Genomic DNA, 15,084 nt, shown 5'->3' with positions numbered 1-15,084 from the left:
GCTCATGGGGAACCTGCTTCTCCCTCTGCCTCTGCCCTTCCCCCTGTTTGTGCTCTCTCTCTTTGACAAATAGTAATAAAATCTAAAAAAAATTTTTTTGATTTTTAAAAGATTCTAATTGGAACAAAAAAGCTTTGTGTCCCTTTTAAATAAATTTCAGAAATCATATGACTAAAGAATAAGCAGGTGACTTGCAAACAGCTGCTGGCAAGGGGCTTCTGTAGTTTGAAAAAAATATATTCTAAAAATTACCACATTTTTGTCACAATATTTATTTTGGAAATTCCAAATAATGCTAAAAAAGGATGTGAGTTTTAAAAAAAGTATATATATGTATTAGAAGAGGGTCTAAGTTTAAAAAACATTTAGGGAAACACTGCCCTAGACTTCTGTGGAATGTAAAACTGTTAATTTTTCACTATTTTGCTGTGCCTTTTACTATAAAAATACGGATGGCACAGCTGTGCTGTAGCTTCAACAACTTGATTATAAATTGCTTTCAAAAGTAATTTATTTGGATTTTCTGTATCCTTTAATGAATGCAAATATATTAACAGAAAAGGCTTTCTCCCCCCCAAGGACTGTACAATTTCTGAAATAAGTCAGGAAAAGCAAAAAAAAAGACACAAAATTACATTGTTTCAATGCAAATAGAACACACACATCACCCACACTTGCATTTTCCCGGGTTTTCACAAAGAAAACGGGTCACCATATTTCTCAGTGAAGACCCACACTATAGTCTGGCTAATCAGAGACTTCCAAACTTTTTTCTTCAAAAAGAGCATTTTTAATAGACTAAATACTGGTTATCACTGAGTTTTTGTTTAAGGTACAACAGCAGCATGGTTCAAATGTAACTTGCAGTTCTTGGAAAAAAACAAAAATTTTAAAATAATGAAATACAGAAAAAGTAGGGACCACCTTTCATTATTTTGAGTACCATTGTTCGCTTGAAAAAATATTTCCAACCTTCTAAAATCCTAGAGTTAAGAACCATTTCCAAGGGGGAAAAATATTCAATGCCACAACATAACTTCTGAACAAGTGTGTGTGTGTACACATATATGTATGTGTGTGAAAAGCTTAAAGAGACTAATAAAGTTCCTAGTATTTTAAATTTCCTTCAAAGTAACTACTGAAATTTCAAACAAACATTTTGCTTGATCAAAATATATGTCCTTTTCTGGTTGTTTGATCCTCATTCCAGGCAAAAAAAAAAAAAAAAAAGCAAGCAAGAAAGCCAGAAACAGTTACTAGGTGGGAATAAGGCTTCAAATACCTAAACATTTTGAAAGTAGGTATGAGGAAAATGAAATCAGATTAAGCTTGGGCTGCGTGTCCCATAGCCTGCCATTGCCATGGTGTGCCTTCCACAACTATCCTTTTATCCTTGGTCTCAAAATTAGTACCAGAAAGGCTCTCAACTCTGGCACAGGACATAAATTCCTACTACAAAAAGATAATTATACATCAGCAAATTATGTTCTGAGCTTAGCTTTCGCTAGGCTTTGTAACAGAGCTCAGGTTGAAGCTTTCTATGAAATTCTGTATTTGATACTGTTATATAGCTGGCTTATGATGTGCCAATTAAAAAAAAAGGAATATAAAATTAAATATTACAGAACTAATGAATAAAATGGAATATTTCTTAGGATCCAAGTGCTAGCCTTTGGGAATTTTTAATGATATGCATTTACTCCCAATCTTTCCTTTTTCTTATAAATTATTTCTTTAAGCAGCACATATTATTACATAGATTTAGGTAGGAAATTTTGTTAAATAGCTCTCTGGCACCCAATACCTAATCTAAGACTCTGACTTGAATTAATTTATGATGGTCCACATTCAAATGAGCAGATTAACAGTAAATGATAGGAAGTTACTGAGTCTACAGGTTAAAATTTTGTTCACATCTTCTGTAATCCACCTTATTTTCACAACTTGACTAACAAGTACAGGTAACCAGTAGATAAATTTGTCCTTCATCAAATAATCCAAAATAATAACCATAGGCCTGTCATTCATAAGAAACTATAATTTGTTATATTCTGACATTGGCACTTAAAAAAATGTTAACAACTAAAGTTTCTCTAAAAATTTCAATACATTACAATAAAGGAGATACACAATTTAAGACTTTAAATCTGTTACTGCGAAATTCCAATAATTCCCATTTTATTACGCATAATTAGATCTTTAAAATTGTGGCCATTCTCCGAAAACACCAACTTTTATTATGAGAAACTCAGGAGAGAACTCATCTCCTTCATAAGAATGGGGGTTTTTTTGCAGCTAAAAATTTCTAACATCTTAAACTCAATCACTCTTGGTAAACATTTTGGTGACTCACACTACTGAAAATAATTTGAAGCAGAGAGCCGAAAAGAATGGAAATGACCTCAACCAAAGGTAACTACACATTCTTGCACCCTGCTTAAACACTTAGAAAAGTCAAAGGGATATTTTCTTGAACAAATATAGATTCAAGGTTATGGTACAATTTTGATTGTATTAAGGCTTTCGCTATCATGATCTCTTAAAGTCTCTCCACTTTAGTGTTCTCATTTTGATTCTTATGGTGAACTTAAATGGTTATTAAGGGCCTTGTTTTGGCTTTTCAGTGGGCAAACACTCTACCATCTCTGAACGTTAAAGGTGATCCCACAGAGCTCAAAGAGAAGAGGCAATATGATAAAGGGGCAACTTTAAAGTTTGCAATACCAAGACAATGATCAACACTTTGAAGCAAGATGAATAAATTAAAATTCTTGGTTAGACATTAAAGCATTCTTGCCAAGAATAAGTGTACACTGTATGGAGGGATATTTGATTCCTACACATGAGTCCCAATGTGCCCATTACATTTGCTTATGGGAGACACTGCAAGTTTAAGGTAATTTACATTCCTTGGCAATCAAGTTACTCTGTTATAGGCAATGTCTTTTTATTGTTCCATCTGGCACTTGCTAACACCATTCTTGAAGAACCTAGAAATGAAGGTCAGTCACTCTGTTAATCAGGAACAGAACCAAATAAAAAATTTTTGGAAAAACAACCAAGAAATTCTGGTTCATCACTATTTTCCATATCTAATGGTTCCTTCAAGATAAAACATAACTCTTCCTTCCATGATAGCTTTCCAACAAAGGGAGATTAAAGAAAAAAAAAGAAAGAAAAGAAAGTTCCCCATCCTACCCCCTAAATTGTCATTCATACTGGTGAAAGAGCCAGTCTTGTTAGCAGCTAAATATTGCACTGCCTTTCATTCTGTGTACAGTCAGGGTCCAATGAAAGTGGCACTCTCATGGTATAAGGGATGGATGACGACACTGCCGGCTCAAGAGTGAAGACTCAGTATATGGAGGGACAAGAAACAAGTCAGCACTAGTCACACATCCAGTTGCAAAAGTCTGATTTCCAGAAGTTAAAATTCATCACTTTCAGCTGCATGAAGTTGTGTGTCGTCTGCATCTGTCATGCTGCTCTCCTGGGATTCATCTGTTCCCACTTTAAAAAAATAAAAAGAAAAGTCTACAGTAAGGCATCTGACAAATATTTCTTGTTGGTTCATGAAAATAAGGAAAACTGTTCTATGCAGAGATGAGATCTTAAATTAAGGTCCTTAAAAATCCTGATATCCATCAATAAAATGCAATTTAGGTTCTTTATTGTACAGCATGTCTGAGAAGATTAGTTCATTGCATTTAACCTTTAAGAGTTTTAACTACTGGGATGCCTGGGTGGCTCAGTCGTTAAGCGTCTGCCTTCAGCTCAGGTCATGATCCCAGGGTCCTGGGATCGAGCCCCGCACTGGGCTCCCTGCTCTGCGGGAGGCCTGCTTCTCCCTCTCCCACTCCCCCTGCTTGTGTTCCCTCTCTCGCTATGTCTCTGTCAAATAAATAAAAAATCTTAAAAAAAAAAAGTTTTAACTATTAAAGCTGTCTCTCCCTAATGAATTCCTTATTCCTACCCTAGGAGTCAGAGCTAGTTTTCCGAGACATTAAAAAAAGACTGACATTCCCTCCAACTGTTGACTCTACTTTGGGAACAGTCCCTGCTAGTCCACAGAAATATAAAATATACCTTCAGTTTAAAAAGGGTTATTGGGATTATAGGAATTATGATTTTAATTAAAGCCTTTTGCCAAGTTTTCTGGAACAAAGGTATCTTAGTTCATCTCATCAGAAGTTTCTCAATTCTCTTATTATTAAAAAATACTATTAGGGGTGCCTGGGTGGCACAGTCGGTTGAGCAACCCACTCTTGGTTTCGGTCCAGGTCGTGATCTCAGGGTTGTGAGATCGAGCCCTGCATCCAGCTCCATGCTAGGTGTGGAGTTTGCTTAAGATTCTCTGTCTTCTGCCCCTGCCCCGCACCCTGTCTAAAAAATAAATAAATCTTAAAAAAGGACTTAGTTCTCAGTAGTTATGTTAAGATATACACTCAAGTTAGAGTGCCTCAATCAGTTGAGCATCTGACTCTTGGTTTCAGCTCAGGTTCATCTCATGGTTCCTGGGACAGAGCCCCATGTGTGGGGGGGGCGGGGCATGCTCAGCAGGGAGTCTGCGTGAAGATTCTCTCCCTCTGCCCCTCCCCCCACTGTGTGCTCTCTAAAATAAAATAAAAAAAAATCTAAAAAAAAAAAAGGTATACACTCAATTTAGGGATAGAGTATTTACTACTGCCTTAAACTACTTCTTTGTTCCCTCTTCTTTTCTTGACCCTTCAATTTATATACATTAGCCGTATTTTTAGATTTTGAATTTGCCAGAGCTTCAGAGAATTTGATTAGTCATTACTACAGATCTGTCAATACTTTTTATCAATACTTTAAAATGTGCACAAATTTATTCTTCATTCACTTAGCACTTATAATGTCTTCAACATATTGTCACATCTATCATCCCTTCCATCCCACCCCACATTCCTATGAAGCAGGTAAGGCAGGCATTAGTTATGTATTCAAATTAAGGTCCTGGTAAAAATCTGCAATGGATTTGTCAAAGTCACAGCAAATTAGATCCAAAACGGAGAGTAGTTACCTGACTCCACATGCACTTTGTTAATATATTGCCCTATTTAATTTCTCTAAAATTCCATTTGGTATAAAGAATACACCATGGTTAAAAAAAAAAATTTAAAAGCAGCCCACAAATCCTTATGCAAAGTGTAGCTTTCTGAATATTCAACACTCAAGAAAATTTCCATGTTTATTCTGTGTCATTAAGAAATATCTGTTCCCCTTTGCCTAACTCTGAGGTGATGTTTTATTAGCTCTCTGGTTTGATACACATACAAACCTGATTCTTACGGATGATACTCACTGATCTGTTCTTCTTGGGTTATTGGCTCCTCATCATCTGGAAGGTAGCGCTTATCAATTGCCTCTTTAATCTGGTTATTGGCTCCTTTAGGATCTAAATCCATAGCCCAAGAGAAATTCATCAGGGCGAGGTGTGTTTGACCTAACTTCTTGTAAACCTAAAAATAAACAGCAGCACTACATTTTTCATTAAGTTGTGAGTTTCAATTATAAAATCCTATACATTAATAACTTAAATAGGCTTCTGATTTACATGCTATAAACCCATTCTGATGAGTAGGCCACTTTCATCCTATAGAAAAATTCAGACTAACTTCTGAGTTCCTTCTAATATATTCAGATATTTTCAGAATTCCTTGCCTCTGTCTGATAGTGAGCTTCCAATAAATCATACTCTGATTGGATCAATGACATGAAAGAAATGGACTACAAGCTGCTTGATTAGCATTATGTACACTGATTTTTAAAGGCTATTATATCAACTCTTAACACCTGTCCACTGTTCCCAGCTACCTTCACCAGTTGGCATCTAGGGGCCAAGTCTGTAAAGTCTTGACTAGTCTGGTCTTGGAAATCTTGGAAGCCAGTTCTTCTAATTAAGACTACACAGAGCCATTAATTTTCTTCTTTTGGGGGATGCCTACATATTTTGTTGATAATTGGAAGTTAAGAGCTTTCCAAGACGTAGTCTCAGTAACGAACTCACGACTGCCATTGGCTGCAAGTGCTAATATACTTCCAAAACCATAGTATGTTTAGGATTATGGTGTGTATGTTCTTGCTCCTTCATCAGGATATCATCTTCTTAAATGTTTTAATTAAACCCATTCTTTATTCCCAGAGCATTTAGTTCAGAGCTCTAGTTGAATTTGCTCAGTAGATGTTGCACAATATGTATTATATTTCTTCTTCAGAAGTTAGTATTTGTTATCAAAGTCACAGTTTAGGACCATGGCCCAAATCTTTACCTTTCCTATTAAGAAGTAAACGAGGGATTCTTTGGGAACAATTTGTTTCAATTCTTCAAGTTCTTGTAAAGCAGACTGAAAAAAGCAAAGAAAAACAGAGTAGCAAAATTTTACAAAGTTCTAACTAAGCAAGTGTTTTTATTTGATTTCCCAAATCATTTAACTAAAGCTTATACTAGATATTAATCAATGCACTTCCCTACTGCGTTAATTCTTGTTGTGAAAATAAAATGCATGAAAATACTTAAGACAACAAGGAACTAAGAAATGGCAGGAATTCACCAGAGTACATGGAGAACACACAGACATGTGGGTGACAATGCTTGCTTTGGTCACCATTTTATTTAAAATAATAATACTCCATTACACTGTGTGTGAAAGAGTTTTGAAAACTAAGTTGCAGAACAAAACAATTCTGAAGTTCTGTTAATAAACTGTCTCCCTGATGCAAACACTAAGCTTTGACTACGAACCTGCCATTTTAACTACTGATGAAGGGTCTAAAATTTAGCCCTCTGAATTAAGTCAAAACTGTCTAGAAATCTCTGACCATTGCTAAAGGGTTCAGGAAATTGACAGAAATGATAGAGAAATAGATTTGTATTTAAAAGACATGATCAAAAATAAAACTGGTTCCCCAAATGAGATATTATCCACTTTTCACCTATCAAATGGACAAAAATAAAAATAACTTGATGTTGCATAAAGTTACTATGAGAGAGAGGAATCAGGCATTCTCATTACTGAAGGTGGAATTGTAAACTGATGCAACCTGTTTGTGAGGACAATTTAGCATTATCTATTAAGTTAAAAACTGCACCATTGATTCAGCAATGCTGCTGCTAGGAATTTATCTCAGGGATATATTAAAAAAATTCACTAAATCATCTTTATAAGAACATTCGACCTAACATGCTACTGCAAATCACTAGAAGCAATCAAGGTGTTCTAATCATAGTCTAGTTAAATAAATTGTGGTCCATTCTCAATGGAACACTAGATTTATAGGTGCTCAACCATATGTTAAAAGAAAAGAAGCAAAAGAGAGATGCAAAACAGTACGTGCAATAATACTATTTCTTTCGTAACAAAACATATATGCCACACATATACCAATAGTTATGTGGGTATTCCCACATATATTTTATATTTATGTGAGCATATAAATTTTTCTTTTTTTCTGGCAGAAATCAATACATATATGCCCCATATAAATGGCTTACCTTTGGGAAGGGGATGATTGAGGTAAAAGGGGAGGAGGGACCTTCTATTTTTTCCTTGGTAGCTTTCTCTATTTTTTGAATTTTCTAACATAAATATTATATTTTATTTCTCTTTAATGTCCACAGAGGTTATCTACTTTTCTTCTCTGTACCTCTTTGTAGTAAAACAAAATCCAATGTAAGTTAGGTTAAAAAAGAAAAAAAGGTTAAGTGTCAACTATCTATCCACAGGACTGTTGAAGTGAAAAGAAGCAAATTATAGAACAGTATGTGTAGTTGCATTAGTTCCCTATTCTGTCATAACAAATTACCACAATTTTGATGGCTTAAGACAAATTTCTTTTTATCTTATAGTCTGTGCATTAGAAGTCCAATATGAGTCTCACTGGGCGAAAATCAAGGTGCCTTCCTTTATGCAGGGTATCTGTTTCCCTGCCTTTCTTGGCATCTAGAGGCTGCCCACATTTTTTGGCTTGTAACCTCCTTCCTCCATCTTCAAAGGCTACAATACAAAGGCTGGTTGAGTCCTTCTCATGCTGCTTCTGACTACAGCTGGGAAAGATCCTCCACTTTTAAGATTCATGTGATTAGACTAGCACCGCCTGAATAATGCAGGATATTCTCCCCAACTCAAGGTCCATATCCTTAATCACATCTGTGAAGTTTCTTCTGCTGTAAGGTAACACATTCACAGGTGCTCAGGATCAGGCCATGGACATCCTTGAAGGATCATTACCCTGCCTACCACAACAGGGTTAAGTCTACTTTGTTAGATGCAATGAAAAATATATAAATAATGAGAAAAAGATCTAAAGAAGTATGTTCTGAGTTAACAATGCTCCGCCCTGGAGGGTCCCCTTATGAGGCACATTCAACTTCGTATTTTTTTATACTTTCATATTATTTGAATTTTTGGGTAACAAGCCTATTACTTTCATAAAAAGCCCCCACAAAGATATAAGGAATAAAGCAGTGATCAAAGATAGTGGGCTAGTAAAGGTATCAGAGGATTATAGCATTTGGGTAACATAAGGGGATTTATTCATTGATTGGTATGACTTTAGTATTATTTCTCTAAGAAGGGTATAAAGAAAAAGGAACCAATCTTATTTCACAGTTCTAAAAAAGTTTAATACATTCCTACCTGACCCTCCCTTAAAACTAAGGCCAAATGTAATTTCTTGGCTTTTATAATTTTTTTATAGGCATTATCTAAAATAAAAGATTTACATAAAATATTATTGTGGAAAGTAGTGTGAAAGTAGCTGGGTGGTAGGTTCCATGGATTCGTTATCACAGTATAGTGATGTTTGAAATTTTCTATAATAAAAAGGAATAAAAAAGAAGAGTAAAGGCAAAAATACACAAACACACACACACACACACTTTCTTAGACAGTGTATTTGTTTTAAGTGCTGTGTTTTTTACACAAGTATTTAAGGGGCTCTGGTGCATCCTTAACACTTCATTGTCTTCCTAATCGCTGGCAGCCCAAGAGAAATAAACTCAAAGTACTGCTGGGCTGAATGGGTCTGAGAATCACATCTGCTTGTCTAGGAATGGAAGACTTATTACATATGATAATTCTACGAGGTAAGACTGTTCTCTATTCCTTCCAAACTATTAAGTATTGTAAAATATACATGGAATAAAGAATCAAGATAAAAGATCTGTGGTCACAGATATTATTTACTTACAATCCATGTTAACACCTGTCAAATATTACTGACAGGGACTGATAAAGTCTGTACCACAACGAAGAAATCTGAGACTGATTCTAATATTGCAGAAAAACAATTTTTACACTTGTTGGGTCTCCAGACTTCTTTACACTCTTAAAGCTTATTGAGGAACCCAAAGAGTTTTTGTTAATGTGGATTATAGCTATCAATACTTACTGTATCAGAAATTAAATGAAAAGTTTTAAAAATATTTATCCATTAATTTAAAAGTAACAACACCAAACTATTATGTTAACATAGATAATATTTTTTTAATGAAAAATAACTTTTTCAGAACAATTAAGTCAGTAAGAATAGTGGCCTGCTTAACATTTTTGCAAATCTCTGGTTAAAAGAAAACAGCTGGACTCTCTTAACTGCTTCTGCATTCAATATGTCATGTAGCTTTTGGAAAATTCCACTGTACATTAGTGAGATGGTAAGAGTGAAAAAGGCAAATAACATCTAAATATTATTATGAAAATAGTTTTCACCTTGTAGACTCCTTGAAAGGATTTTTGGGGACCCCCAGAAGTGCCCAGGCCATACTTTGAGAACCACTGTTTTAAAGAAATCTTAATCGGGACAATGCACCCCAATGCTTCACTGCTCACCACACACAGTTCAGAATGGGTAGGTTTTCTTTCTATAACTGCGTGTTGTAATTGTTATAAAAATTTCATTTATCACACCTCCCCACCTCAATAATCTAATTACAAAGACTCATTGAAAAACAGTGTCTAACACAGTATCAGAGTTCTCATTTTTGCCTTAAAGACTTAAGACTTACCTGTTATCAATGCAGCTCATTAAATAGGGTGATATTTAGCAAGGCTTTTGCCACAGAGAGGTTGCCACCATTTGCTTTTCATTTTTCAGGCCAAGACATCTCAGAAGTAATCAGTAACTTTTCCTCATACCCCTTTTTATTTTAATAGAGGTATACTGGATATACCTGTGCATCAAAGTAGGCCTTATAATTTAGCCAAACCCTAAGCTGGTAGTCAAAAATGGCTGTGACCACTATAGCTTCAACAATGGGTCAGATTAGAATTTGGGCTTCTTGAACCAAGAACAGGGCTGATTTATACGGCATACTTCATAGGTGTGTTGGAATTAAAATGGCTTTGAGAACAATAAATTGAATAAAATCCTTCAATTGAAGAATCTGACCACAAATGTAAAGAGATACAATGAAGCAAAAACATGAAAACATATGATGAATTATAATTATAGTACCTCGAAGAGCAAGTTAAAAGTTGTAAAGTGTTTCTTAGATTTAAAAGTAGCTTTTACAGAAGAACAAAAACAGTAGGACTAGACATCCACTTCTTGATAAAGAAAAAGAGAGATTAGGGGAATCACTGAATAAATGACAAAGAATAAATCAGATGGTTGATTTTATATATCTTTATAAGTCTGGAAATATTAAGAGTTTGTCATTGGTTTTGTATTTTTCAATTTCAGCAAATGTCAATGTGTACCAGAAGAACTAATTTCTAGGGAAGCTACTGAAATGGATTATTAGGTCCAACGTATTCTGTACTTAAATTTTGGAGTTTTTTTTGTTTGTTTGGTAACTTTTACTCTTTTTAGGAAGAGCCTAAATTTATTAAAAAAGTAACCTGAACTTTAAATCAAAACTTTGGATTCATGGCTTATGATTGAGTAAATGATGACAAAAATCCCATTGTCACTTTATGCCTCTTTTTTCTTTCTCAATTTTCCTTATCTTCTTTGCTCAGCTTTTTTCATGCTACAGCTCTACAATTTGGAAAACAGTGTGAGAAGAGAGAAAAACTTCATACTAGACTAAGTATCCTTGTTATAAGCTTTCATAACTCACTATATTTTTCCTTTATGTACTCAACAAGTATTATTTTTATCATTATTTGATTAATGTCTGTTGCCCCTCTAAAAGGGTACTATATGGTGAGTTTTTCAAAGGCAGGAAATGTGATTGCTTTGCTTTGCTTTCCACTATATTCCTAGTCCCTGACATGCAATAGGTACTCAGTAAATATCTGTTGAATAATGCACACACATTCATTTGCCACCTGTTCAGATATTTTGGTCCTAAGAGGATAGTTTAGGTCTTACCTTTAAGATAACTCCCTGATGGAAAAACTGTCTTTCTATATATGAAATCCTTACGAGGAATAACACATATTCCTAAATATCCATACAACCCATCCTACCTATCAGTATTTCATAAAGAAATAAAATCACAAAATGAATAGCTTCTGAAAATGGGAAAAATAAACTATTAGAGATGAAAAAGTATAAATAACTTTTGGTCTATTAAAAGAAGGGGCAAAATTTAAGCAATAAAATGCTGAAAACCATTAAAATACACATCTTACCTTATACTTTTCATTTGCAAATAAAACTGAGGCTCTGTGAAATTTGCATAGAGGGTTCTTGGGATCAATGACAATGGCTTTGTTTAGGGTATCCAAAGCCTTCTCAGATTTTTTCAGTGCATGCTGAACCTGTAAGAAATAAAGATCATATTAATGTTTCCTTTTGATATTTATGAAGAAAGGGGAGAACAAAATACTGTGACTCAAGTCAACATAAAGATAAGACTACTGAGGCATCTGGCTGACTCAGTGGTAGAGCATGCAACTCTTGATCTTAGGGTCATGAGTTCAAGCCCCACTTGGGCATACAGATTACTTAAAGAAAAAAAAGATATTAAAACTACTAAAGTTGTATAGTCTGAGAGGGTTTTCCACAGAGTTAAGTGGATTTAATAGTTGATTACCAGACTATTAATAGATTATCTCTAAAATCTCTTCTAATTCTAGTTCAACTGCTTCACTTTCGAGATGAGAAAACTGAAGCCCAGAATGTTAAGTAACTTGTTCTGGGATCAGAACCTAGGTCCTCTGGCACCCAATCCACCATTATGTATCCATAATGATAATCCACAATGATTATTTTATCTTTAGAGCAGATATTTAGTACCTTTAAGTCTAAAAGATATGAAAAATCTTGATTTTTCCCTCACAAGAAAATCTGTACTATTTAGCTAAATAATACTCACATTTCAATACGTTTATTATGGTCCTCTAAATATTAGGCTTTTCAAAACTATGTTCAAAGAAACACTAGAGGATTTGGCTCTAAACCCTTACCAGCCCTGCTTCACTCAGAACTTCTAATTACATTTCTACTTATTTTAGGAATTTATTTTAAAATAATTCTTCTGCTTTACATATTTGAAAACCACTGATCTGTAATACAGGGAAGTAAATATTTTAAATAACTTTAAAAAACCCCACACAACCCCTAGCATCACTATTCATTCATTTGTATATACTCATGCTATGCCATGTTCCTCCTTGGATGAATTGTATGTTAAAAAGAAAGTGTAAGTGCGTGGATGTGGCTGTGGAACTTGAACAAATACCACTCACTGTAACAAGAATGTGAGAGTAGGTACTGCCAAAATCTGGTTGCTAAATTCATCTATACGATGATCTTTGCGGAAGGTTATTACTACATGTGGCCAAATACTCTGCCCACCAGATTGAAATCCTAAACACTAGTTCTCTAACAGAGAAAAGCATATTCTATTACCTGAAAACTTCTTCAAATGAACCACACAAAATTTTAAAACCGTCTAATCCACAATCACTTTAGAAGAAAGATGTCCAACTTCACTAAAAGGTATCAACAGGTACTTAAGTTTGATTTGCTTAAGTGATGAAGAAAAATTCTTTGTTGATATATTTTGCATAGTATCTAACTATGAAAAAAGTTACCATGGCAATTAAAAAATTATAAAGAATTCTTCTCCCAGGGGCACCTGGGTGGCTCAGTCGTTAAGTGTCTGCCTTCGGCTCAGGTCATAATCCCAGGGTCCTGGGATCGAGCCCTGTATGGGGCTCCTTGCTTGGTGGGAAGCCTGCTTCTCCCTCTCCCACTCCCCCTGCTTGTGCTTGTGTTCCCTCTCTCGCTGTCTCTCTCTGTCAAATAAATAAAATCTTAAAAAAAAAAAAATTCTTCTCCCAAAATGAACAGTGAAATTCCCAACTCACATAATTTCCTCACATTGTATGCCCATTTCCACAAAAGCCAAGTTTGCTGAGAGAAAGTGAAGAGTAGGGGAGGGAGAGAGGGAGGACATGGGTAAGAGGCAAGAACAAGAACTACAGGTACTGTGCTTACAGAGAAACTAATAAATGAGATTTCAAAAAGCAAACATACTTTTTCTCCAATTGAAGTACAACTTATTATCAAACACTTAAAAAATAAACATAAAAATGGTGATTTAAAAACTGACTCAATGGAATAATTAGAAAAATGATCTTAACACCATGCATGGATTCAAATCATTTTTAATATCCTATCTTAGAAACATTCTAGACATCTTAAGATTAAAAAAATTAAGTTTCTGTTCTGATTTTTAAAAGATAGCTTTTTATGACAATATTCATAATGCTGACAGGTACATGTTAAGGCTAGTTATCATCTCCTTTTGTGACTTTTTTATCTTTTCCTTTCTTAAAAAAAAAGAGTAAAAGCCAGACTCCTTTAGAGCTTTGAACTGTGTATACAGAAAATGAGAGTGCACTCTCTCTTGCTCTCAAATAAATAAAATCTTTAAAAAAATGGGGGGAGCACCTGGGTGGCTCAGTCAGTTAAGTATCTGCCTTTGGCTCAGTCATGACCTCAGGGTCCTGGGATAGGCCCTGCATCGGGCTCCCTGCTCAGTGGGAAGTCTGCTTCTCCCTCCCCCCCTGTTTCTCCCCACCACTCATGCGAGCTTGCGCTCTCTCTCTCTCTCTCAAATAAATAAAATCTTAAAAAAAAGAAAGAAAAGAAAATGAGAGTGCAGTGAACATAATGTGCAGTCCTACAGTCAGGACACAGTTGCTCCTTCCCATTCCACCAGATATTGCACCTTTCCATCAAGGGATACCTGACCAGCCAATACTTTACCACATGCTATTCTACCTACAGCACCAAAATAACCGGTAATGGAGTTTTTTACATGACTGAGTTGCAACTCCTGATCTGCTAATTTATGCAAAATCTGTGTTGAGTTCATCAAATTGGTAATCTTTGCCCTCATTATTTTTCTAGTTATTCCATTGAGTCAGTCTTTGTGATTAGTGGTTCTCAGATCAAACAGATCATGTAGACAGACAGTACAAGTATTTGGGGAAACACTGTTTTATTACCAAAATGTTGGAAAAAAGTTATTTCATTACCTTTCAGATTTCATAAAGTAGAGTGTATATAACATCTACTAAAAGACCATAAAATATTGAAATTTTCCCTCAAAGTGTAAAAAATATACTAAGCTTGTAAATTGCTGTGACTAGACTTCACTGTCATCTTAATACATTCTTGCATGTGGATACACACACACATGTGATCCATGGGATACAGATTATGGAACTGGGCAGCTTTGGCGTATATGTCCCGTGTTTTTTTTTCAGGAATAGTTGCAGTGTTTACACAGCAGCATTACTTCTCAGGCTTTGATCGGGTGCTGTTGCTTGCTGTGTATGAAGAGAAATGTGTCAAACAAGTTTAAGGTTTAGTGTGTTCTGAAGAAGGGTGTGAAAAACAGTGTTCATGGGCTTTTAGAATGCTTTCCATTTTCAGTCCTTGTAACTCAGCCGTTTAGTACCTAAAAGCAATTCAAATAATATGAACATTATCTCCTACTAGAAGTAATATTATCAAGTCTTCATGGCACATTATGATTGTAAATGTTTCTCCATCTCAACAGTAAGTCTATGGGAGTCCCATGAAGATTCATGAAATGTCTGTAGTAACTGTTAGTTATGTTGAGTTAAGTGTAGTATGAACAACGTATTTTATTACAGA

General features: G+C 35.0%; 1 protein-coding gene across 7 annotated transcripts in view; it reads right to left on the bottom strand.

Annotated features, from left to right (window-relative positions):
- Positions 1-493: 493 nt before the first annotated feature.
- CDC27 (cell division cycle 27) overlaps positions 494-15,084 on the bottom strand; it is a 73,543-nt gene continuing 58,952 nt past the window's right edge. For 4 of the 7 annotated variants that reach the window (XM_025890037.2, XM_025890038.2, XM_025890040.2 and 1 more), the window contains exons 16-19: positions 11,601-11,729; positions 6,294-6,368; positions 5,327-5,483; positions 494-3,510 (exon numbers count right to left, since the gene is read on the bottom strand). In XM_025890037.2, the coding sequence (XP_025745822.1) occupies positions 3,428-3,510; positions 5,327-5,483; positions 6,294-6,368; positions 11,601-11,729 (444 nt within the window). In that variant the 3' untranslated portion in view covers positions 494-3,427. The remainder of the gene's footprint in view (positions 3,511-5,326; positions 5,484-6,293; positions 6,369-11,600; positions 11,730-15,084) is intronic. The other 3 variants (XM_025890044.2, XM_025890045.2, XM_025890046.2) reach the window with 1 other exon arrangement.

Source organism: Callorhinus ursinus, unplaced genomic scaffold (genome assembly GCF_003265705.2).
Source record: "Callorhinus ursinus isolate GAN/ISIS: 27379988/994484 unplaced genomic scaffold, GSC_fseal_2.0 scaffold50, whole genome shotgun sequence".
In the NCBI taxonomy this organism is placed as follows: domain Eukaryota; kingdom Metazoa; phylum Chordata; class Mammalia; order Carnivora; family Otariidae; genus Callorhinus; species Callorhinus ursinus.
The sequence above is the reverse complement of the archived record's forward strand: the minus strand, read 5'-3'. Positions and strand labels throughout refer to the sequence as shown.